At 32.8% G+C, this 24,039-nt stretch overlaps 4 protein-coding genes across 5 annotated transcripts; all 4 read left to right on the top strand.

Annotated features, from left to right (window-relative positions):
- Nucleotides 1-2,399: 2,399 nt before the first annotated feature.
- On the top strand, nucleotides 2,400-5,134 carry LOC130825509 (putative receptor protein kinase ZmPK1). Its single transcript, XM_057690769.1, has one exon. It carries the CDS (start codon nucleotides 2,486-2,488, stop codon nucleotides 4,856-4,858), a length of 2,373 nt encoding a protein of 790 aa, XP_057546752.1. The 5' UTR covers nucleotides 2,400-2,485; the 3' UTR covers nucleotides 4,859-5,134.
- A 1,030-nt stretch (nucleotides 5,135-6,164) lies between these two features.
- Nucleotides 6,165-11,444, top strand: LOC130825508 (uncharacterized). Its single transcript, XM_057690768.1, has 8 exons — nucleotides 6,165-6,571; nucleotides 7,982-8,133; nucleotides 9,075-9,221; nucleotides 9,306-9,359; nucleotides 9,469-9,532; nucleotides 10,276-10,324; nucleotides 10,405-10,629; nucleotides 10,709-11,444. The coding sequence occupies exons 3-8, from the start codon at nucleotides 9,190-9,192 to the stop codon at nucleotides 10,879-10,881; spliced, it is 597 nt and encodes a 198-aa protein (XP_057546751.1). The 5' UTR covers nucleotides 6,165-6,571; nucleotides 7,982-8,133; nucleotides 9,075-9,189; the 3' UTR covers nucleotides 10,882-11,444.
- LOC130824765 (uncharacterized) lies at nucleotides 6,339-8,595 on the top strand. The gene is made up of 5 exons (XM_057689784.1): nucleotides 6,339-6,468; nucleotides 6,650-6,735; nucleotides 7,873-7,896; nucleotides 7,982-8,133; nucleotides 8,559-8,595. The coding sequence occupies exons 1-5, from the start codon at nucleotides 6,339-6,341 to the stop codon at nucleotides 8,593-8,595; spliced, it is 429 nt and encodes a 142-aa protein (XP_057545767.1).
- Nucleotides 11,445-15,609: 4,165 nt separating the features above from the next.
- LOC130825507 (uncharacterized) lies at nucleotides 15,610-23,982 on the top strand. Of its 2 annotated transcripts, XM_057690766.1 has the most exons (8): nucleotides 15,625-15,814; nucleotides 17,695-17,772; nucleotides 19,727-19,894; nucleotides 21,767-21,873; nucleotides 21,981-22,022; nucleotides 22,128-22,215; nucleotides 23,224-23,323; nucleotides 23,487-23,982. In XM_057690766.1, exons 3-8 carry the CDS (start codon nucleotides 19,764-19,766, stop codon nucleotides 23,715-23,717), a joined length of 699 nt encoding a protein of 232 aa, XP_057546749.1. In that variant the 5' UTR covers nucleotides 15,625-15,814; nucleotides 17,695-17,772; nucleotides 19,727-19,763; the 3' UTR covers nucleotides 23,718-23,982. The 2 variants fall into 2 exon arrangements, with proteins under 2 accessions (XP_057546750.1, XP_057546749.1); XM_057690767.1 differs by lacking the exon at nucleotides 17,695-17,772 and having other exon boundaries at nucleotides 15,610-15,814.
- The last annotated feature ends 57 nt before the right edge of the window (nucleotides 23,983-24,039 follow it).

The raw sequence follows: 24,039 nt of genomic DNA, 5'->3' as shown, positions 1-24,039 counted from the left end.
AAGAGTCAAGGGCAGTCATTAATTATCACAATATCACATGTTGGTTTATTCCAAACTAAGCATGTTTAATAATTTTATGTCGTAATTTTTAGAGTGATTCTCAAAAGAAGACTGAATATTCTCATAAGTAATAAAATGATGAAATCAGTCTACTTATTGAAAATATTGTACATATAAGGTCTTTCAAAACTCCTAAATGTTATTTAACATTAAAATTTGAGTTACTTTATATACTTCTCTGTTTTTTTTGTTTGTCCACTTTATTTTTTACACGCTTTTCAAAGCAAATTTTGAGTCGTAATATTTTTAAGTATGCATCATAAAAATTGTAAAAATTATATATTAATAAAAAACTTTGCATCAAGACAAATCCAACAAAATCCCAAATGAATATATTTTATCTTCAATTTATACTTTGAAAATCGATTTTAAATTTCCCTCTGCTAAAGTGGAAAAACTGAAAGTAGACAAACAAAAAGGAACCGAGGGAATATATTATTCCCTTTTGTTTTTTTAGAGATTTTACGTAAATTATATATGTCATCATCATCATCATACCCAATACATCCCGTTTATATAGAAAAACTATGTTCAGGGTCTGGAGAGAGAAGAAAGACGACAACTTATACTATAAAAGAGAGTGCGGTTAAAGAGTTCCTCAACTCAAGAAAGAATCTTCAATGAGAGTGAAGCCTGCAATTATCCTGTTATAATATTATCTTATTGATAACTACATTTGAATAGAAATATTTGAATAAGATTACGATAATACTTAATTGGATTATTAATTAATATTTATATTTTTTATATTAATTTATACCAAATCCTATTGATACGTGAGTTGGAACTTGGAAGTTACGTAAATTGAATTGAAAAAAGCGACAAGAGGAGTCAAGTTGACTTGCAAGTTCCAATTATCCTCTAAATACGGCTGTTTTGAATCCAAAATGCACATTGTATATTTGTAATTTTGTATGCCAACTTTTTAAAAGACCTGGAAAAGTAAATATTCCTCGCACAATTTATATCTTTCAAACATGAAGAAGAAGACTTTCATCAAAAATATAACACACTATTATTAGACTACCATCTCAGAATCGAAAATTCTTTGTGTAAACCGACTTTCAAATAAAAAGTTAACATGATGATTATATCCTTAAAATATATTGCTGGTTTTTCTTATGCGTAACGCTTAATATTTCATTTCAAATTAAGGGTAAATGAGATTTAAATACATTAGTAACGCATCTAATAATGTTAATTAACCATTTTAAGTAAAAGATTAAGTTTATATTATATAAAATGGTAGTATATTATATACTTCATCTGTTTTTTTTACTTGCAGTCAATCACCTTTTTACGCTTTTTTCAATTCATTATATTTAGAGTTATACACAACTAAAATTTATAGAAGCTTGATATTATAAATGAATAAAATAAGCTCCCACATAACTATGTTTTTTTTCTCATAGACTAACCACAATTCAAAATAAAAAAGTACTAAAATAAACTTAAGTGCCGCTAGAAAACGGTGGAAGTACTTTATTCCTCTTAATCCTTTTCTTATTAATGATCATGTGTATATATCAGTTAACCTAAATCTATCAATTAAACTACTGTTAATTAATATTCTAATATTACCGTTAATTAATATTTTCATATACATTTCTAATAACTCTGCTCTTAAATTAATAAACAAAACTAATCAAGAGCAAATTACACATGAACAGAGCAACAAAGCCGTCTTGAAGAATTAGGGACCCTATGCAAACTTTTATATTACGCCTTATTTATATAGTAAATATATTTAATTTATTAATAAACTTAACATATTTCTTTTTTTATTAACTTTTTTATTAATAAACTCGCACACCTTCAAACACCGATATATAGAGCAACTGTAAAAAGTTACAATCATACAACTAAGAAATTTTAGTTAAAATAATTGTATTTCAAATGATTATTAATATTAAAATAATTGTATTTCAAATGATTATTTATATTAATATAATTTATTTAAGAGGGTTCTGACAATGTGTATCGAGTAATAACGAATTGATAATAATATTTGTTACTGAGTGTGACATATTATGTGGAAAATATCACTATCATAGCAAAGTATTATGAAACGAAGAAAGTATTCATTTGTCCAGATAGAATTAAATCAAAGACAAAGAAGAGAATAGACAATAAATTTATTAAAAGAGAATTAAGATATATGGATGAAATTAAAAGAGAGTTAAGATATATGAATGAAATTAAAAAAAAATTAAGATATATGAATGAAATTAAAAAAATAATAAATTATTATCCAAAAATAAAAATAATTTAAATTAAATGGTTCAAAATAAAAAATAGTTCAAAGTCTTCAAACTGAATAGAACGTAACAGTAGTTCTAGTATGCAAAAAATAATAAGAGTAATTGTTAATAAATAACATCATCCCAATGAAGCAACAATACATTGATACAAACAGTAATTAACAATGAAAACCCAAACAACTTTCTTCCTTCTCCTCCTTTATACCAATCTAACATCCCTCTCTTTTGCTAGAAATTTTCTTCCAAAAGGATCTTCCTTAAATGTCAAAGATCCATCTAACACTGATAATCTTCTCATTTCTCCTGATAAAACCTTCACTTGTGGATTCCTCAATACAGGAACAACAAATGCATATTACTTCTCTATTTGGTTCACAAATTCCAAACAAAAAACAGTTGTATGGACATCTAACAGAGATAATCCTGTTAATGGCCGCCGCTCGCGGCTAACATTAAGAAAAGATGGTGTGATGGTATTAACAGACATTGATGGGTCAATTGTTTGGCAAACAAACACAACAGGATCAAACGTTGAAAGAGCCGAGCTTCTCAATACAGGAAATCTTGTTCTTAGAAATCAAACTGGTAATATTCTTTGGCAAAGTTTTGATTTTCCTACTCATACTTTGCTTCCTAATCAATTTTTTAGAAAAACCCAGAAATTGGTTTCTGGTATTGGTCCTGATATGATTGGAACTGGGTATTTTAGTTTCTTTTTTGATACTGATAATGTGCTTAGAATGATATATGATGGTCCTGAAATTTCTAGCATTTATTGGCCAAATATCGCTTTATCTCCGTTTGAAAATGGTAGAACAACATATAATAGTAGTAGGATTGCTGTATTTGATGATTCGGGTACATTTACTTCAAGTGATCAGTTACAATTTAGTGCTTCAGATGTAGGAATTGGGATTAAAAGAAGATTAACCATGGATTATGATGGGAATTTTAGGGTTTACAGTTTGAATGAATCATCTGGGTTATGGAATATAACATGGGAAGCAATTTCAAAATTGTGTGCTGTTCATGGTCTTTGTGGTAGGAATGGGATTTGTGTTTATACACCAAAACCCATGTGTAGTTGCCCACCATTGTATGAACCGATTGATTCAAGCGATTCGAGTAAAGGTTGTAAGCCGAAATTCAAAAGAAGTTGTTCAGATTCTAGGTTTGTTGAGATGCCTCATGTTGATTACTATGGTTATGACCTAAATTTTAGTCTTGGTGTTTCATTTGAAGTTTGTAAGGAACTTTGTGTAGGAGATTGTAGATGTCAAGCATTTAATTATAGAGTAACTGGTCTAGGAATGTGTTTCACAAAAAATGCCCTTTTTAATGGATATAGGTCGGATGAATTTCAAGCGAGTATGTATCTTAGATTACCAAGTACTAAACAATCATCATTGAAATCTGTTGATGGGCTTAATGTGTCACGAATTGATTGTAGTCGAGGGAAAGTGTTGGAATTTCCGAAAAAATATGAGATCACGAATCAAAGATTCAAATGGGTTTATTTGTACTCATTTGGTATTGCAATTGGTACGATTGAAGTAGTTTTATTGTTAGCGGGGTGGTGGTTTTTGTTTAGGAAACACGATCTTTCAGCTCCGATGGAAGATGGGTATCAAGCGCTTTCGAATCAGTTTAGGAGTTATAGCTATAAAGAGTTGAAGAAAGCAACCGGCAATTTCAAGGAAGAAGTTGGAAAAGGAGGGTTTGGGGCTGTTTACAAGGGAACTTTGGTTGATGATAGAGTTGTTGCAGTGAAAAAACTCGGAGATGTAATCCAAGGAGAGGAAGAATTTTGGGCAGAAGTGAGTACGATTGGTAAAATTAACCATATGAATCTGGCTAGAATGTGGGGTTTTTGTTCGGAAAGGAAACACAGACTGTTAGTGTATGAATATGTACCAAAAGGATCATTAGACAAACACCTGTTCTCGAGCACAACCCTTCTTGGGTGGAAAGAAAGATTCAAGATTGCATTAGGCACGGCCAAAGGCTTAGCTTATCTTCACCACGAATGTCTCGAATGGGTTATCCATTGTGATGTGAAACCCGAAAATATACTCCTAGACGAGAATTATGAAGCAAAAATTTCCGACTTTGGGCTAGCGAAGTTATGTCAAAGAGGGAGTCATGGTTCATCGGAAATGACTAGAATTAGAGGTACAAAAGGGTATATGGCTCCGGATTGGGCAATGAATCTTCCCATTACGGCAAAGGTTGATGTGTATAGTTACGGGGTTGTTATCCTCGAGCTTGTGAAAGGGATTCGACTATCGAGTTGGGTTGAATTAGAGGAAATACCCGAATTGGTTAGATTTGTGAGAATGGCTAAAAGGAAAGAAGATTCTTGGGTGGAAGACTTGGTTGATTCAAGATTGGTAGGAAATTTTAGCAGGAATCAAGCTGCTATAATGATTGAGATTGGACTTTCTTGTGTGGAAGAAGATAGAAACAAAAGGCCAAGCATGGAATCTGTTGTGCAAGCTCTTGTAGAATGCTATGGAGATGAGAAACTAGTAGTGTAAATTCTCATAAACTTATGTATGTTTTTATGTATACATGTGATTTTGATGTAGCCTTTTAATTTCAACTTCAAATGTACTAAGTACTATATCCACATGTTTTGTGTATGTTAGAAAAAGGAAATGTTATGCTGTGACAATTTGTCACATAATCACCTCATGGATCTATTTATGTGGACACACTCACAGGGCACTCGTGGGCTTGGAGTCATAAATCCACGGATAATGAGCATTGACTTGCATACATATTTGATGGGGTTCACTATTTACAAAAAATCATATGGTAATAGGAGAATTACTCACCAAACATTATATGCAAGTCCATAACATATTGTTTTAACGATGTGAGATCATGCTCATATGTGAGAACACATCATATCCAAGAACAATGCCTACTACCATAAATAATTAGGCGTGAAATACCTTGTACAAGTTAAAATTGCTATATGTTGGGATTAAGGATTTACATTATTATTGATGTTTGGCTGTTATGATTGAACTTATCAAATTGAACTTGAAACTCAGAAATTAGGGGTTATAATCTAGAATTTTTGATGTAATATGAAAATCTCCAAACCCGAAAATACTATAAAAGGTGGGTCAAATTAGGGGTTATAACGGTACTTTTATACAATTGTCAGCAATCTCAACATTTTAAGATAAAAAGTGAAAATATCGACATTATTAAATTTTTTCTACATATAAAATAAAACCACTAAAAATTATGGACAAAATTCTTTACCTTTAGATCAAGATTCAGAACACCTTAATCTTGATGCTTACTCATTAACCAAAAATTCTTAATCAATCACAGTGATTTGTAAATCATCATAAAAAGAAAAAAAGAATAATAATAAAATAAAATAAATTAAAAAAGATAAATTAAAATAATAAAACTCTCACCCTATTAAAAATCCTACCACTTAAGTGTGATTTAATAATCTTACAAATAAGAGTTATTTACTAAAACATTCTCCTCATTAACATAATAATATTCTTTATGAAAGGTGTAGCTACTCCTCTATCCACAAGTCACACTTTTTATTTAAGTTCGAGCTTTTTGACTTTGTAATATTTGTCTCTTTTACTTTGTAATATTTGTGTCTCCACCAATTTTTTTTATTTTTTTATTCACACATTTTCTCGTTTTTAAATATATTTATACAATTTAATGATTTTTATCAATTTTTTAATACTTACGTCAATTGTAGTGTTGTAATATTTCAGGGAGGGACGAAATTGTAATGGATTTTATTTCTTGTAAGTTTTGTTTCTTTTAATATGATTTCATCCACATTTGGATTTTATTTCTTGTAAGTTTTGTATTTTTCCTTCTCCAATTTGAGACTTTTTCTTATTCTTTCCCAAATCTAATTTCTACCCTTTTCATTTTTTTCAAAGCAATTTGCAACCCTTTTCATCTTTTGTGAATAAACCCTATATTTGTTTTCAATTTTTTTCTGGGTTTTTAGTGTTCATAACAATGTCTAAAGTTGTTAGCAAGTATAGTGTTTTCTCTTCTACAATTTCCCATCATCATAATGATCGTAACAAAAGTAGAAATTTTCCCATGAAATTTTCAGTTTCTGTTGGAAAACGAGGAAAATTAGTTGGTTTTCTTCTTTGAGGAGTAGTTTTGGTGGTGTAAGAACTGTTGTTGATCAAAATGGTAGCCTTTGGTCTCATAAGAGGAACCCTCAATCAATTCATGCTAAGGTTTTCACCTATCTTTCTCAATTATTTTGAAGTTTTTTGATTTTGTTGTTGACTTTTTGCTATGTTCACATCCTTTAGAGTTGGTTTTAATTGAAAAGATTCCTCCCAATTGTTTTCCATCCTTTATAGATTATGTTACTGTTGTGAAACTGGATTTTACTTTGGCATCCATCAAAAGTCTATTGTTGTATTAAATGTTGCTATAGTAGAAAGTTGGAACTTTGCAATTATAAAAGAGGACTAGGAAGATGAGAGGTGATTCGGAGGGGACAAGCATAATGTAAAAACAAGGCCGCATCTCATCTATTATAATGAACCGAAATTCCCCGTGTTGTAAAGGTGTAGAAAAACTACGTTTTAGTCTGTATCAATGGATATTTTAGGGTTTCAACCGATATTTAGGCGGTATGATAATCACATCAACATCACTGTAATCGGACAGGATCGTTACTGCATTATTACACTACGGGGACGAGTGGAAAAGGATTTTAGAAAGTTTAGACTTTTGGGTCGAGATTGTAGGAAATCCAAATGAAGTTAGGAAGAGAATCACGTCTAGGACTCATCTAGCCGAACTAAATCTTTATGACTAAGGCTTTGGTATTGTATAAAGTGTTGCTAATGCTATAGTAGCTTTTGTTATAAGCTTAACTAAAACAATCCAATGTGAATTTTCCTTTAGTTGTGCTTACATGGGATTCAAAGTAGTACCTTTTTAAGTCAACCTGTCAAATTGTGTGACAAATTACATGTATTAAGTGTTTGCTATGTTTCATCGATCTGGTTTTCCTTTTGGGTTTTGTTGAGAGGCTACATATAACTAAAAGCATTAATGCACTTTCTATTATAGTAATAATTTGTGGATTTATGACAAAAACACATCCGTTCGTGTTATAAATGTCTAATTAAGACTTAATATAACCTCTTAACCTCTTAAGTGGAGAAAGCATTTGCCCTTTTTGTGGGTGTGAAATTGAATAGCCTTTTGGGATTAATGAATTAATATGAGATTGGATTTTTTGATTTAGAGAGACTATTGTTATCATCATCAACATCAACATCAACCAAATATCCCTCTTGAAAATAGAGTCTGGATGAGAGAAGGTGATGGGCAATACATACCTGTCCCCCCCTAGTAGAGAGTTCCAGAAGAATACGGTCAATTTTATCTCCAAAAGGTGAAAGCCTTGCATAGAGAAGAATATGAGTGACACTGTTGCCTCAAGAGCAAAACTGTCTTTATGTTCTTTTTAATATGTGAGGTTTCTTGGTTTATATGCTGTATATGTTCACTCTTTCAGTTTGGCGGCGGGTTTTCTTATACAGTGTGTTTGATGTTTGGACCTAAGTCTATCTTCCTGCAAATACCTTTTCGTTGTAGTATTTATCGTTTCCTTGTTATAAATGCAGTTGGGTCTTAGCATTGGCAAATCACAGGAGAAAGAACTTCAACCAAATATGAAAGAAATAACTTCTGCAGAAGACCTAGTGGATTCGTTACTAAAAGCAGGAGATCAGTTGGTAGTTGTTGATGTGAAGGCTGCAAGGCTCTTCATCCTAAGGTATATCTCAATTTTGTAGAACTTGCCGAGTACTTCATCCTTACAATTCAATTTTGATTTTCATTTACTAACGATGTTAATGAGTGAAGAAGTAACCGATTATGTTGTATTTAAGTTGACCGCTTTGTTTTAAAAAGTGCGCTTAGGCGCAGGGTGCACCATGGTGCCAGCCAAAACGCCTCATAGACTCCAAACGCAACGCACACACTGAGGCGAAAAGAAATGTGCGCCTCTCGCCTTGGAAAAAGGACCTTTTGTACCTCGGTGTGCCTCGCGCCTCTTAAAACTAGGTTGGCCTTGAATATGTATGATTTCTGATTCCATGAATTTGACCTATTATGTCAAACATTTCTTCACCTGCATTTGATTAAGTTAAGTCTAATCCAGTGAGATGATTGAGAGCAGAGACAGTGTTTTGGCTGTAGGTTTTTAGGTTGTATTGGGGACCTTGATGTTGGCTAGTTTCAGACTTAAGTACGAAGTTATCAGCTTTAAGTTCCATAGTGGCTATTTATTTAAAGCTTTTACTTTATAACTTAGAATTATAGAGAATATTTACAATTGCTGTCTTGTCATTACTATGGTACATTATATTTTTTCCACACTCACATTTTGTTCCCTTTCTGTAGTACGTACATAGCCGTTTTTCTAGCCAAGTCTAAATTTTTATGTGAGGTCATAGGAAGTAGGTAAAGTGTAAATACTAGTTTCCAAGATCAATTTGTCTTGGCTTAAACCAAAGAATAGTAGCATTTGGAACCTTCTTTATCTCTGTTTCTCTTTCTGATTGAGCTCTCGGTCACACCCTTATATGTGTGTCCAAGTCAGTGGAACATAAGTCATAAAGTGGTCTGAAACTAAGTAGTTTCTGGAATTCTTTGAATCTGTTTGCATGTTTGGTGGTTTAAATTTTATGCATATTCCTGTTGCATTGTCTTCAGATTGGGCAGTGGCATCCGACAGATGAATATGAGGGTTTAGTCAGAGAATTAGCTTTTCGCTCAGTGTGCAAGAGCCCCATGTGCCCCCCTGATACAGCGATGACAGAGTGGCAGCATGCAGTTTTGTCACCTGATAAGACAGTATTGGTGTGAATTTGTTCATTATACTTTTACCTATTTGAGACTTTTTTTCCCTTTTTATACTGATTGCTATGGGTGCTCTGTTTTTAGGTGTTTGAAACGGTGCAACAGGCACATGATGTCCCATTTGGGTCCTATTTTGAGGCATGTTACTTATGATCTATGACATTCACAGTTTGTGATTGATACATGTTTCATATTATAGTACACAAATAATTTTAAATTGGTTTCTTTTTTTGGCATTATGGTATAGGTACATTGTAGATGGCATCTTGAAACTTGTTCAGAGTCATCTTCTACCATACAGATTAAAGCTGGTGATTCTTTCTATTCTCTAAGCTCTGATGTTTTCTTTTCGGGGTCTTTTGTGCTTTGTAACACTGGAGTTCGGTATTAGTACCACTTGAATGATGCTTGATACGAAGTTACAGTATTAGTACTAGTAGAATGATGCTTGATTAATCTGAAGTAGCAGTTGAAACCAGACTTTCTTTTGTACCAAAATAAACTATAGATGCTGGAATGTTGCCTGTTGACTCAAAGTATAACACTAACTTGAATACCTGATTACTAGCTACATTTAGCAGATATCTCACAGCCAATAAGAAAAGAAAAGTTGAACTGTTTAACTGACAAAGATTCAACATTAAGTGAATCAATTGTCCAGGCTGGAGGGGAAGTTTTCTTGTGACCTAATTATTCTGAATTCGGTTTTTCACCGCTCTGAATTCTGCAATTTATGCGTGTTACATGCTGCTATGGCATTAATCGCATGCGGGACATAATGACGGATGATTTCAGCGGATTCTATAGTGAATCCTTATATGAAGCTCGGCAACTGCGGAAGTAATTCTTGTTTTGCTAAGAGGATTGCCATTTTGCTACCATCTATTGAACAGTTTTTCTATTGAATCAATATAATGCGAGATTTTGGAGCTGCCGTTTTTGCTAAAGAATTGAATGTATATTTGAGGACAGGCTTGTGTCTTTGGCGGAATTGACTGGTCAACTCCTTAAGTCGCTGTTACTAATAGCAACTTATACTCGTTATATTTTCCAGATTCCTTCTTCCTCATTTCAGTTCAATTCTTCATTACAATTTCAAAAGGGTACGACACCTCTTCTTTCCACCATTAAAAGCAACTTCAATCCTTCAACTAATCTCATCAAATTCCATCACTCTCGCAAGGGTCGGGAGCCCAAGAACTGGCTCGAGATCAACATGCGCCATGTCGCTCCTTGGGAACACAGGCTAGAGCTGCTGGCCCAAGGTGCGCCGATCGAGGCTGTAGGCGCACCTACTTCGGTGGATTACATGCCGTGGTTCCTCTCCATCACTCGTCGATGGATGACACCATGAGGTATCATCGCGGCAGCCCAGTACGCTCCCGCAGCACCGACGATGACACACTTTGTAAGTATTCTTCAACGTTGATTATTATCCATAGAACTTACACGTTATACATTTCATTAATACTTAAGTCTTAATGCAGGTACAGGGCATTGCATCTGTCATCAGCTCCAGCCAAGAGGAGCCTGTACGGGAGATTACCCAAGGCATACTCCTAGGGACGCAGTTTCAGCACTTTATTCCAGAAGTGACTGTGCCCGACACCACTATGTACGAGTACAGGTCATCTCCTCATCACGCCGACGTTCATCTTGAGGAGGTTGACTTAACGTGCCCCGACTACGGTGCTGGATCCTCACAGGGTGCCACATCATCACAGTTACAATCACCTCCCCTACCCGAGCGTCATGCGACAGCCTCTTACTATCGTAGGAGGCGTCTTAAACCGTCACAATTAGACAGGGTACAGGAGGGGATTAGCATTAGAATAGTGTTTGTATATATTGAACATTAGTGACATTTTGTATATATTGAACATTTGTACATATTTAGTATTTGTAATATTTGGACTTTTGTGTATAATTTGTAATATATATGTAGATGTATATATTTTAATCGTATTATCACGCGTTTATTATGCATGAAATGATGTTAAGTACTCAGATTTTTTGGCGATGAATCATTCCGCCAAGAATGCAGTATGAATTAAATCAAAAATAAAAAGACAATTATATTCAAATATGGAAAATGCTGTCCAAAATTCAACAGAATTTCATTCATGTTCAACGAATACATATCAAATTACATAGTTCATTCGTTAAGTTAAACCACTGACGCTAACTAAGATTGCTTCTTAAACTTTTTCATAATCCTTTCAGTCTCTTCTTTCCTATGTGTCATATCATCTATTTGTCTCTTGAGATTAAGAACCTCATCTTTAAGCTCTTGTTTTTCTTTTTCAAGCCGTATTATTAGGTGTCTCTGCCATTTGGTACCCTCCGGATCAATCCATCTAAAGTATTTGCATCCTAATCCTTCAATCAAGTAGAAAGGACAAGCAATAAAATCACGCTCAAGATCGAAGTCGCTCCAATCTATATCAATCTCAACTTTATAACCACAATCACAAAGCTCTTTAATACAATGTTCCTTTAACATCTGCGGAACACATATAATATAGTAACGTAAGTAATTAAACATTAAAAAATAACATTAACATTTATAAATTGAGAATAAGACTAACATAATACCTTATGTTACCTTTAAAAATTGATTCACTAGTACAAGAATGATGTAGATTGGGTAAATTGAAGTAGGGAAATGATGGAGTTATTTATAGAACATAATTACAACGACTATTTTTAAGTTCGTAACGGCTATTTTTCAAATTAACAACGACAAGTTTAATTGGTACAAGAAAGTCAAAAAAAATAAATTTGAGTATAAGTCGTTGTTAGTAACAGCGACTTAAGGAGTTGCTTAAGGAGTTGACCAGTCAACTCCTTAAGTCGTTGTTCAACTCCTTAAGTCGCTGTTACTAACAGCGACCCAATGCTTTTCTATTTTTTTTTTTTGATTTTAGCTGTTAGTAACAGCGTCTTACACCAAGCTTAGGTTTGGATGTACGGACGCTTATTTTGGGAATAAAGTTTTTACGAAGCTTACTTTTGGAATAAAGTTGTTAAATGATCTTATTTTTTTCAAAATTTCGAAATGAAAATGGGTTTATCAACCATGGTTTTGTGGAAATTTTGATCAAGTTAATAATAAGATGGAGGGAAAGTATTGGAAGGAAACTATTTCCCTTTTATCTTGAAAAATTGAAACCTTCAATGTATAGGTTTCAATGGCTATCACTAATGTTGAATGATGCAGAAACGTAATCTGTATACATTTAGGGGGCGTTTGGTTGGGGGTCTTAGGGAAAGGGAATGGAAATACCCCATTCCCTTTGATGTTGTTTGGTTCCCATTTTGAATGATTTTGTTTCCCCCTTTTACGTTTTAGGTTTACCCAAATGAGGTAAACCTCATTCCCCACCTCCCCCGTCACTTTGCCATTCCATTCCCTCCCTCATTCAGCAAGCTCTCCTCTCCAAACCCTACTAGCGTGCTGCCGCCATCGTTGCCATCTCCTTCCATTCGTCGCGCCTCGTTCATCTTCCTCAAGTTCATCTTCCATTCCCTCCCTTTCCTTCACTGCTGCTATTACTCGCTGCTGCGCCATTGTTCTTGTTGATTCTTTGTTGTACCGCCATTTTTTGATTTTGAATTTGTGTTCAATCTCTGTTCAATTTCTGTTCAATCTAGTTGATTCTCTGTTGAATCAGATTCGTGTTCTTGGGATTTAATGTTGGGTTGTTGGCGTGAAAGATTTTGGTGATTAAAGTTTGAAGTTTGAAGTTCTCTGTTTCCTGGGTTGTTTAATTTTGGTGATTCAATCTCTGTTCAATTACTTACTGGGTTGTTTAATATTTGATGTTCTCTGTTTCCTGAAAGATTTTGGTGATTATGGTGATAATTGCTTGATTTAATTGTTCTAGTGATTATGGTGTTCTGGTGAATCTCTGTTCAATTAGATTAATAATGATGATTAGTTCACATAATCCTGATTAATGTATGCTGTTTGTTGATAATGTATGCTGTTTGTTTTTGGATTTGGGTTTTTTTGTATGTTGTTTGTTTGGTTTTCAAGAATACATGGAAACAAGGTACTTGGTACTTCTTTGATGTTCTTATTGATGTTCATTTGTACAGAAAATGGCTAGCATTGGTACTTCTTTGAAAAGGAAGAGAAATTGGGACTGTATTCGGTTCATATTTACTATGATTAATTGTGTTGTGTTTCTACATTTGAAGTTGTACTCGATGAGAAAAACTATATACGATTCCCATTATCTTAAGCTTGATAAAAAAATTAGGAGAAAAATGAGATTGCACAACTTGAATAGAATGATTAGAGAAAGTGACACTTTGTGTAGGAACTATCTTCGTATAAATCGATACACATTTGGTGTACTTTTAGAGATGGTTAGAGATATTGGTGGATTAAATGAAATAAGAAACACATGTTTGGAAGAGATGGTTGCGGATTTCTTGTACACATTAGCTCACCATAAGAAAAATAGAATGATGGGTGCACATTTTTATAGAAGTGGAGAAACTATTAGTAGACAATTTCATGCTTGTTTGTTAGCAATCTTAAAGTTACATGCTATTCTTCTTAAGAAACCAACACCAATATAAGAGGATTGCAACGATGAAAGATGGAAATATTTCAAGGTAAATAAAAACTTTAACTTGAACCAAACAGTCACAAAGGGAATCATTCAGCAGTTCATTCCGTTTCCTGAACACAACCAAACGACTAGGCTAAATTAGGGGAATCCATTCCTTTCTCCTTCATTCCCTTTCCTCATTCCATTCCGATTCCCTTGTGCGAACCAAACGCCCCCTTAATTAAATCAATATTCATATTAAATTAATTAATATTAAAGTAATAACTTTTGGGGATCTTATAATTTAGAAATAGTTTTAGTAAAATCTTTTTAAATACGAATTTAAATATTAACATATATTAAAAATACAATTACGATTTCTAAACCAAAGAGGTTCAAATTAAAATTGTTATTTTATTAAAATGTATGAACAAAACGAATGTAAGTTTTTCTTAGTCGGGAGGTGTGAGAAAATTAAACTAGAAAATAAATAAATAAAAGGCAAAATGTTAAAAAACTACCTAGCATATACCCCATTTTGCAAAAAACTACCTTAAATAAAAATTTTTGCAAAAACTACCTTATATAATACAATTGTTTGCAAAACACTACCTTATAACGGATTGTGGCCTTTGACCGCTATCTTTAACCGTTGACCCGCATGTGAGACGCACGTGATACATTACTGTATTTAATTTTAATTTTAATTTTTTTTTAATTTTTGTTTTTATTTTTATTTTTATTTTTATTTTTTTTATTATTATTATTTTTTAAAAAAATAAAAATAAAAAAAAATAATAATAAAAATTTAAAATAAAATAAAAATGAAAACAAAAATAACAATAATAATAATAATAATAATAATAATAACAATAAAATAAATAAAAATTTTTTTAAAAAAAATTTAAAATAAAATTATATTTTTTATTTTTTATTTATTGTTATTATTATTATTATTATTATTATTATTATTATTATTATTATTATTTATTTTTATTATTTTTATTATTATTATTATTATTTTTTATTTTTAAAAAAATTAATAAAAAAAAAAAAAAAAAAAAATAATAATAATAATAATAATAATAATAAATAAAAATAAAAACAAAAATTAAAAAAAAATAATAATAATTAAAATTAAAAAAAAAAATAATAATAATAATAATAATGATAAAAATAAAATTAAAATTAAAAATAAAAATAAATAAATAATTATAATAATAATAAAAAAAATATAAAAAAATTAGTTTTTTTTAAAATTTTTTTATTTTTATATTTATTATTATTTTTTTTTATTTTTACTTTTCTTTATATTTTTATTTTATTTTAAATTTTTATTATTATTTTTTTTATTTTTAAATAATAATAATAATAAATATAAAATATAAAAAAAAATAATTTTATTTTAAATTTTTTAAAGTTTTTATTTTATTATTATTATTATTATTATTATTATTATTATTATTATTATTATTATTATTTTTGTTTTTATTTTTTTTTTATTTTAAAATTTTATTATTATTATTTTTTTTATTTTTTTTAAAAAAATAATAATAAAAAAAATAAAAATAAAAATAAAAATTAAAACAAAAATAAAAAAAATAAAAATAAAAATTAAATACAGTAATGCATCACGTGCGTCTCACATGCGGGTCAACGGTTAAAGATAGCGGTCAAAGGCCACAATCCGTTATAAGGTAGTGTTTTGCAAACAATTGTATTATATAAGGTAGTTTTTTGCAAAAATTTTTATTTAAGGTAGTTTTTTGCAAAATGGGGCATATTCTAGATAGTTTTTTAACATTTTGCCTAAATAAAATAAAACCCTTTCCTAACCCGTGATTCACCTTCCTTCTCTTCTTCTCTCCTTTCTCCCTCACTCACGGCCGACCACGAACACCACCACCACCAGGCCGCCTGCCTTTTTCCCTCTACCGTGACCAGCCACCACAGCAAGGCAGCCCCTCTTTCTCCCCACCAAAAATCTCTCTTCCCTCCCCGTTATCGTTCCCAAAAATGGCTCGTAACAAGGTAAAACCTACTCATCACTATCTCGATTTGATTTTATCTATCTATCTATGTTGTACTACACCTATTCATCACTATAAGTTCATTTTCATTGCTTTAATTATACTGTTTATTTTTTTTGGGTAATTCTTGAGTTTTGTTCATTTGTGAAAATTTGAGGTTTTTATAGTCGTTTTACATGACATCTATGCACTTTTTTATAGTATTTTTATTAATTTTGTTTAATTAAGGTATGGAGAATATATACATGAATTTTTAATTTTAATTTTCTGATAACTTGTGGCAACTAGAATATTCAGGGTTTTGATTGTAAATTGTAATACTTTGATCTGGATGACATTTTTGATAAGAGCATGCATATGTATCTCCTAATTGAGTAGAAGATGTTTAGAGTTAGGGTTTAAGAGGGGAATGTTTGGATATGTTGGAAGTAATTGGAGTGTAAAGAAAATTTCTATTGTTTTATGCAAATTTATAAATACAGGTATTTTGATCCTATTTTCTTATAAAAGACCATGTAAGAAGAGGACCCTTATTCTAATTATCTTCCTATAGTTCAATAACCTAATTAATTTACTGTACATTAGAATATCTAAGACTAAAAAGCCATGAAACCCTAAATCTTCCCGTCACTCCCATCCCTTCTCTTCCCTCTCCTCTTCTCTCAATCCCCTCTCCCTCACGGCTCACAAACCACCAGCTGCCGCCTCCTCCGTGACCACCAGCACCACCAGCAGGCCACGTTTCCCTTCCCCTGCAGCAGCCAGACACACCTTCCCTTCTCCCTCCTTCACGCACAGTCACGGCAACCAGCAGCAGCAGCCCGATTTCCTCCCCCCTAGCAGCAGCCACGGCTGCCTTTTTGTCCCCCAACAGCAGCAGGCTGCTGTAACGCCAAGTATAGCACCACCACGCAGCTTTCCTCCACCATTTTGTGCTCCACACCACCACAACAACCACCTAGTCGTCACTCCTTTTCTAATTGCCCCATAGTAAGCCTCTCAAGTTTACTTTAAGTAATCTTCCTAGTATCTAATTAGAATTTTACTAAGTTTATGAGTTTGGTGTTAATTTTTATGATGTCATTGAATCTTGTTATGGGTAAGAATTTGATTGATGATTTGAATGTACTTATGAATTGGGTTTTTGAAATATGAATGAAAAGTGTTGAACTTTGTATTATTTTCATTAAATCTTTTTGTGAGTAAGAATATGTTTGATGAATTTAACATATTTATGACTTAGAGTTTGAAGTATGAATGAAAATAATGGTTTTGTGCTATTTTGATGGTGTCTTAGTACCTGAGTAACATTAATTGTGTTGAGCGTGGGAGTTTTGTTAGCCATGGTAATCTTAATTGGCCTTGTTGTAGTAAAAGAAATTATTAATGTTGATTACAAGTACTCTTGTTAAGCTATCGAAGATTAAATAAATAATATTAGTAAGGTTATGAACATAGTGTCAACTTGTTGAGAATTATTAAAGTTACTTGTTATGATGTCTTGATTTTAGTTCTTTCTAACCTTGGAGAATATAATAAGTGATATTGCGACGTGATAACCTTAAGACTCGTCCTTGTCGTCATATTAGCACTACATTAACATTGTAAGATTTAAGTGTTAATTGCTACGTTATCTTGAAGTAACGTGGATTGATATAAATTTGATGTAAAGGAACGATTCACACGATCCTCTTTCTCTTAAATTGATGGAAAGACTTGTGCTATTGTTGAGCTCATGATTGCGACTTGTAGTGAATGAGATGTGTGTATGCTAAAGTAATTGGAAACTTATCTTATATAGATGATAGTGATTAGTTGACATTTAGTTGGTATGACAAAGTAGATAAGTGGACTTATTAGTTTTACTCATAACTTATATAGGTGCCCACTTCATAAGAGGAAGGTAAAACCTTAGTTGGGTGATTTTTATAACTTTTGGTCATGCAGTGACGCTTGCAGGTACGTACACGCAGTATTTTATTATCATGTTTATCGTTACAAAGTATTATCAATATTTCATGATTATATACATCGTATTAGAATTATAGAGCGCCAGAAAGTAAATTATGCTAGCGTATAGTCATAATAGTGATATAGGCAAGTAGAATGGAAGCATTAGGACGACTATAAGAACAGATTTCAATATAGTAGAGAACGCATCATGGTTGTGTGTGGTATTGAAGTGATTTCCTACTTATTGAGCCGTGATTATGATTAGTTGGCGTGACTCAACTGGATTACGTCCGATTGATTAATAGTCTCCTAGGTGAGATCCGACGAGATCACCGTAAGGGGGGTATGAGCATGCTTTTGTCACTGGGCGCCGGATGGCCGATACCGCCCCTTGACCGAGGTGTTACCATGCGGGCCTTGCAAACCCCAATATGGTGGCCTCTTCACTGGTTTAGTACCCCAGTGTGTTAGTTTTTTCCCGAAGGTAGGACTCGAGAGGATCAGCTGGAGGGGGCATGAGCTCATACTTTGCCATGGGCGTCGGATGCTCGATAACGCCCTTGGCCGTGTCACTATGCCATGAATAGAAAAAAGATCTACTACCTTTGAATATACTTCGAGAGATTAGTAGCTTGAAAGAGAAATCATGAGTAAATAGAGATGTTTAGACAGATGAGTAGATTTGTTATTACTATGCTATATCGTTGTCTATAGTCTTGTTTAATGATTTTAATTGTTATATGTTCATTAATTACCGACGTGTATGTGTTTGTTGTTGTTATTCATGACTTCCTATGATGCTCCTGCTATGACACATTTGACTATGGTCATTATGTTGAGCAGCAGGAGGATTATAGCTTGACATGACAGGTATAGGAGCTTCTTTTGCTTTGCATTGGGGGAATGAGTGGAGTAAGATCGTAGCAATTATGTACAAGTTGCCTATTGCTTGTAGCTTTTACATTACCCATAAAGTTTTCTTTTTGGGATTGTATAATTCTTTCGTAAGGAGCCATGTGACTCCTTGTATGATCCATAGTTCCGCTGTGTAGTTTTTGGATGTATAGTAGTGAGAATACCCTTTTAGTATCCGTCAAACCGATGTGTTAACACTGGAACCACGATCCTCGTTAGAGTTGATGATTTGGGGAGCCGACGATGATTCATTCCGTCGTGATATATTTTTGAAAGGCATTAAAGGCCTCAAATTAGTTTAGGTATGTTATTCAGTTATGTATCCTTGTCACATACTCAGTTTTCAATTGAGATGTTGCCGAAATTTTCATTCATTCACCTTTTTAATTAATCTTTAGCGCTTATTTAATTATTTTTCCTTTTCTTTTTATGTTACACCCGAATTTCCTCCCTTCCTTCACGATTTTTGGTTTCGTTAAGGGGTTGAAAATTCAGGGGTGTTACAATTATACTTGTAATCTTTGAGATGACGAAGATTGAAAAGGGGTTGGTGGAAGTGATTGGAGTGTAAAGAAAATTTCTATTGTTTTGTGCAAATTTATAGATGCAAGTATTTTGATCCTATTTTCTTATGAAAGACCATGTAAGAAGATGACCCTTATTCTAATTATCTTCCTATAGTTCAATAACTTAATTTATTTTGCTGTACATTAGAATATCTAAGACTAAAATATTAATCTAAAGGTTTAATCCAGCAACATCAACCAACCTTTTATATGAAGTTAATTTACAAATATTCATTGCTTTCTTAATGAGTTTTAGTTCGATAAACAGGGTAATTTGTAATTAGGGTTTTTTAGCACTTTTGTTTTCATTTGTTTATATCGATTACTTTTTATTGTCTTTAGTTTTCTAATCTGGATGATTTTGCTGTCTTGATTCCGAATTAGTTCTCTATGGTTTATATTTTCGTTGTGTTTTTATCATCGTTTAGTTTGTTGGTAATAAATATATAAGGTTGTGTACTTTCTTTTTTTTTTTTCAGTCTTGATTTATAGATATTAGGTGAGTAGTGAGAAAAAATGACCACTGCAGCAAGACCTACTTGGGCACCTGCGAAGGGTGGAAATGAGCAAGGTGGTACAAGAATTTTTGGCCCATCTCAAAAGTATTCTTCAAGGGATCTTGCAGCGCATACTAATTTAAAACCCAGGTAATAGTGTACAAACTGATATTTAGAAAGTGATAAATTAATGAAGTAGATATTTGCTAAAAGTGATGGGTTTTTTGTTGCTTTTGCTTGAAATTTAAGTGTAACAAAAACTCCTTGGTGTTGAATTTGTTATCTTTGTGAACTCAATGGCAGGGAATTTTAAGGGAAAAAGGGGGGATTGCAAGTGTTTTTTTTTTTTTTTTTTTTTTTTTTTTTTTGCATCAGTCTTTTTTGATCTTGCCTTGCGTTTGTCGAAACATTTGGACGCTTACAGTTTGTTTGGCTTACAATATAGTTAGTGAGAAGGAAGGGTTGGAATGAAAGAGAGCTTAGGGAAAGGAAAGGAAAGGAAGTGTTGTAGGGATTTGGACCTAGGATAGAAGTAAAAGTAATTAGGATGGAAATGAAAATGGGTTTATCAACCATGGAAATTTTGATCAAGTTAATAATAAGATGGAGGGAAAGAATTGGAAGGAAACTATTTTCCTTTCATCTTGAAAAATTGAAACCTTCAACTTAATAAGATTTGAAAGAAAAATAAAAACCTTGTAAAGGTACATGCAACATTAGTGTACAACTCATTAGTTCTCTCATCGAACTTCTGTCTGCTATAATGAAACACAAATAGAGAAACAACCGCTCAATTTTCTATTTTGCCCCCTTTATGTCATTGACACGACTCTTAGACCAAGTGATTGTTATATGGATTTTGGAAAAATTGTACCAAACTATCCAACCATGTGCTAGCCTTTTGCAATAGTAACCATATAGTTAGGAAGAGTTTTACATTATTGATATATTTTGTCTTATCGGCCTTTGGGAGTAGTTTAAGAAAAATTATATGCGTAACATTATGAAATTTTTGTATTAAATAATATTATTTATTAGGCATGATAAAGGGTTTGAGAACGTCTCTTTTGGGTTGGTCCAATGTACATTTATAGTCTTAAAGTGATTACTTGTTCCGTCAAAGGTCACTTGTAATCTTAAAATGACCAATTATAACCTTAAAGTGGAGTCTTAAAGTGATCACTTATAATTTTAAAGTGATCACTTACAATCATTAAGTGATAAATCATGGTAAGACGATTTCATACAAGACTTGATGTTTTTATTGTGGTTGGGTGGCATCTTTAATCTAGAAAAAATAAATAAGTAATTGGGCTAAAATAATGTTGTGTTTATCAATTGGACTAAACTAATACAATAATTAAGTAATTGGGCAAAAGCTATGTTACTCGGACTCCCCATATTTGTCGGCTCATCGGTGTTCGGTACGGTGCCAAATATGCGCCGGGTATGCCGGATTTCACATGGGTACAACACGGTTTTGCAATGAAGAAGAAAGGCGTTAAAGCAGTTTCAAAAGTTGTCTTCTTTCCCATCTCAATAAACCCAGTTGAAGCTTGAATAATCAAAGGGAAAGAAAAAGAGATATAGAAAACGAAGATGAGAGGAGGGAGTAAGTCTGATTTTTGAAGAAAATGAAGGGAAATTACTGAGACAATATTAGTTAGGGAAGATGAAGAGTCAATTCTTTTCAAGGAAGTCATGGGTTCTAAAAGGTCGAAAAAAGTATAATTTTTATTAGCAATGATTTCGTATGTTGATTTGCTTTAGTTCAACTAGTCGACCCCATATACTTGGGAATAAGGCTTTAACATCCTTGTTGTGATAAAAGCTATAGACAAATAATAATAATAAAAAATTTTGTGAGAGGATGAAGCAATTACTTCAGCCAACCTCTGTGTCACAATACAATGTGCTATAATGTGATGAATAGTTTGAGCTTCCATATATATTTTCTTTTTGCTAGACTATGTGATTTAAAAAACTGTTGTCGTAATCTTCTCATGGTCCTATCTCTTACAGAAAGGATGGACAAGACACTCAGGAGGAGCTTCAGAAGAGGAACCTTCGTGATGAACTTGAACAGCGTGAGCGAAGACATTTTTCTTCCAAAGACAAATCATATGGTGGTAAGCAAATATTTTATAACAAACTTTTGTGTGCTTGCCTTTTGTTTTGTGTCTTGTTGCTTCTCCCCATCGTTATATTTTAAAGTTGTTAATTTTTTGTTGTGCAGAGGATAGAGATCGTAGAAAGGGAAGCCATCTTCTTCTGGAAGGTAGATGTCGGCATGCCACTCACAATTTCGACATTATGCCTCAGTTATTGGTTGCATACGATTTTCTTATTTTTATTTATTTTTAATTTTTATTATTTTTTGCAGGATCAAGGAGGGAAGCTGAAGACCGCATTATTCCTAAAAGTGTGGATGCTGATGATTCTGATGTTGATGTAAAAAGTGATGATGAAAGGTTGTTGGACAAACTTGATTTTTGCTACCTCTCGTCTTAAACTTTTTAACTGTGTTGAATTGTTACACCAGCTGGCTTATGATCCCGTTTGCTCTTTCATGTCCACTTTTATTCATTTCTTTGCATATGCCAAATGAAGATAAAAATATATACTCCTTCCTATTCACTATTATTGTTTTTGGTTTTTGTAGGTTTGTCAACGCAAATATTAAATCATAGGTTTCTTAAATTGTGTGTAATTAAAAATTATAAAAAATTGATATTGAAAAAACTTTCATTGAAACGAATCAAATAAGATCTCACTTGATTATGTTTTAACTTAAAGATTAACAATAAAATACGAAAGATTAATCGATGAATATGAATATTATCATAACACGAAATGGGACAAGAATAGGAGGAGTATGATTCTATTATGGACTTATGATGCTTACTGATTCCTGCTGTGATAACTCAAGACGTGAATTGGACGTGAATTGCTCTGTATCATTTCCGCCTTCTCTTAATACAGAGTACAGGTTGAAGCAGAGCGGATTGAATACTAATGTTGGCAGTTATGAATCTTATTTTCTTTAGTGTTTAAGGTGGTGAATCTGAGCGTCTATCGCATTTAGGAAACCAGTGTCTTTGGATGTGAAATTGTAGCCAGCTCATGTGGAAACGCTATCGCTAAAATCGAAAGCTTAAGGTTTAGATTTTGTTTTTCCTGTTTCTCCCTCCTCCCGAGGTTTTCTGTTCCTTTCGGCCATTGATGCATATCATGTGGTGAGCATCATGTACTGAACTTATGGATGAGGTAGTTGTTTTAGTTCCTCATTAAGAGTCAGGGCCCTTCAATAAGAAGAAAACTCGATATCATATGGATTCATTTCAAGTTCTCAATTCTCTTGTATGTGCTCATGATTATGGGATAGACAATCCGCAAAAATCCTCATCAATTGTTGAGAGATTTTCCTGCTGTGTATTTCTCATGTCAGCTCTAAAAGTCCATATTTCCTTCTTTTTCAGTGATGAGGACGATGACGATGATGAGGAGGATGACACAGAAGCTCTTCTGGCAGAGCTTGAACAAATAAAGAAGGAAAGGGCCGAGGAGAAGTTACGAATGGTGAGACTGTTCATTCTTAAACTGGTTTTTCTTTGATTTCGCAGCTTGGGGGGCTTTCACATTTTGATTTTCACGAGCTCTTCATTCATGCTGATTATGAATGTTATGCATTGTATAACGGTGAGTTGAAAACTCGATTACATCATTGTTGCGCCCTTTGCAGGAACGACAGCAACAAGAGGAAGAATTGAAAGTCAAAGAAGCAGAACTAATGAGGGGAAACCCTTTACTTAATATCAACGGTCCAACCAATTTCAATGTAAAACGAAGGTGGGATGATGATGTTGTATTCAAGAATCAAGCTCGTGGTGAGACGAAAACAGCTAAACGCTTCATCAATGATACCATCAGGAATGATTTCCACAGGAAATTTCTACACAAGTACATGAAGTAAACTGTTTTTATTTCCATTTGATGTAACAACTGATTTTCCTGTATCCATGAGTATGTCCTTAAAAACTAAATTTCTTGATCATGTTCGTTCGATTGTGAAGCTCTGTTTTTGAATGCGCTGTAATGTTTGTGTCAAAATTACTTCACCTTTGATGTCATGATTTTAGATTTATGTGTACTCAAATCTTGTTATCATTTCTTCCTAAGATCTTCAAGACATTGTTCGTTAAATTGACATATTGTAAAATGAGGTTTTGTTAACTCTACTGGTTAAGGCTTTATAATTAGTTGTAAATTGTGAAGCACCATGAATTAACTACTAG

The sequence above is a fragment of the Amaranthus tricolor genome, chromosome 10 (assembly GCF_026212465.1).
Source record: "Amaranthus tricolor cultivar Red isolate AtriRed21 chromosome 10, ASM2621246v1, whole genome shotgun sequence".
NCBI classification, from domain to species: Eukaryota; Viridiplantae; Streptophyta; class Magnoliopsida; order Caryophyllales; family Amaranthaceae; genus Amaranthus; species Amaranthus tricolor.
This window is presented reverse-complemented; position numbering and strand designations above follow the sequence as displayed.

What these genes read in the sequence shown, in the direction of transcription:
- LOC130825509 (XM_057690769.1), top strand. Translation starts at nt 2,486, where the DNA reads ATGAAAACCCAAACAACTTTCTTCCTTCTCCTCCTTTATACCAATCTA.
- LOC130824765 (XM_057689784.1), top strand. Translation starts at nt 6,339, where the DNA reads ATGTCTAAAGTTGTTAGCAAGTATAGTGTTTTCTCTTCTACAATTTCC. An exon ending in AAAACGAGGAAAATTAGTTG is followed by an intron (nt 6,469 to 6,649) that starts GTTTTCTTCTTT and finishes CACATCCTTTAG; the next exon opens with AGTTGGTTTTAATTGAAAAG. An exon ending in GCGGCGGGTTTTCTTATACA is followed by an intron (nt 7,897 to 7,981) that starts GTGTGTTTGATG and finishes TTATAAATGCAG; the next exon opens with TTGGGTCTTAGCATTGGCAA.
- LOC130825508 (XM_057690768.1), top strand. Translation starts at nt 9,190, where the DNA reads ATGCAGTTTTGTCACCTGATAAGACAGTATTG. An exon ending in CATTTGGGTCCTATTTTGAG is followed by an intron (nt 9,360 to 9,468) that starts GCATGTTACTTA and finishes ATTATGGTATAG; the next exon opens with GTACATTGTAGATGGCATCT. An exon ending in CACCGACGATGACACACTTT is followed by an intron (nt 10,630 to 10,708) that starts GTAAGTATTCTT and finishes GTCTTAATGCAG; the next exon opens with GTACAGGGCATTGCATCTGT.
- LOC130825507 (XM_057690767.1), top strand. Translation starts at nt 19,764, where the DNA reads ATGACCACTGCAGCAAGACCTACTTGGGCACCTGCGAAGGGTGGAAAT. An exon ending in GTAAAAAGTGATGATGAAAG is followed by an intron (nt 22,216 to 23,223) that starts GTTGTTGGACAA and finishes CTTCTTTTTCAG; the next exon opens with TGATGAGGACGATGACGATG. An exon ending in CCGAGGAGAAGTTACGAATG is followed by an intron (nt 23,324 to 23,486) that starts GTGAGACTGTTC and finishes CGCCCTTTGCAG; the next exon opens with GAACGACAGCAACAAGAGGA.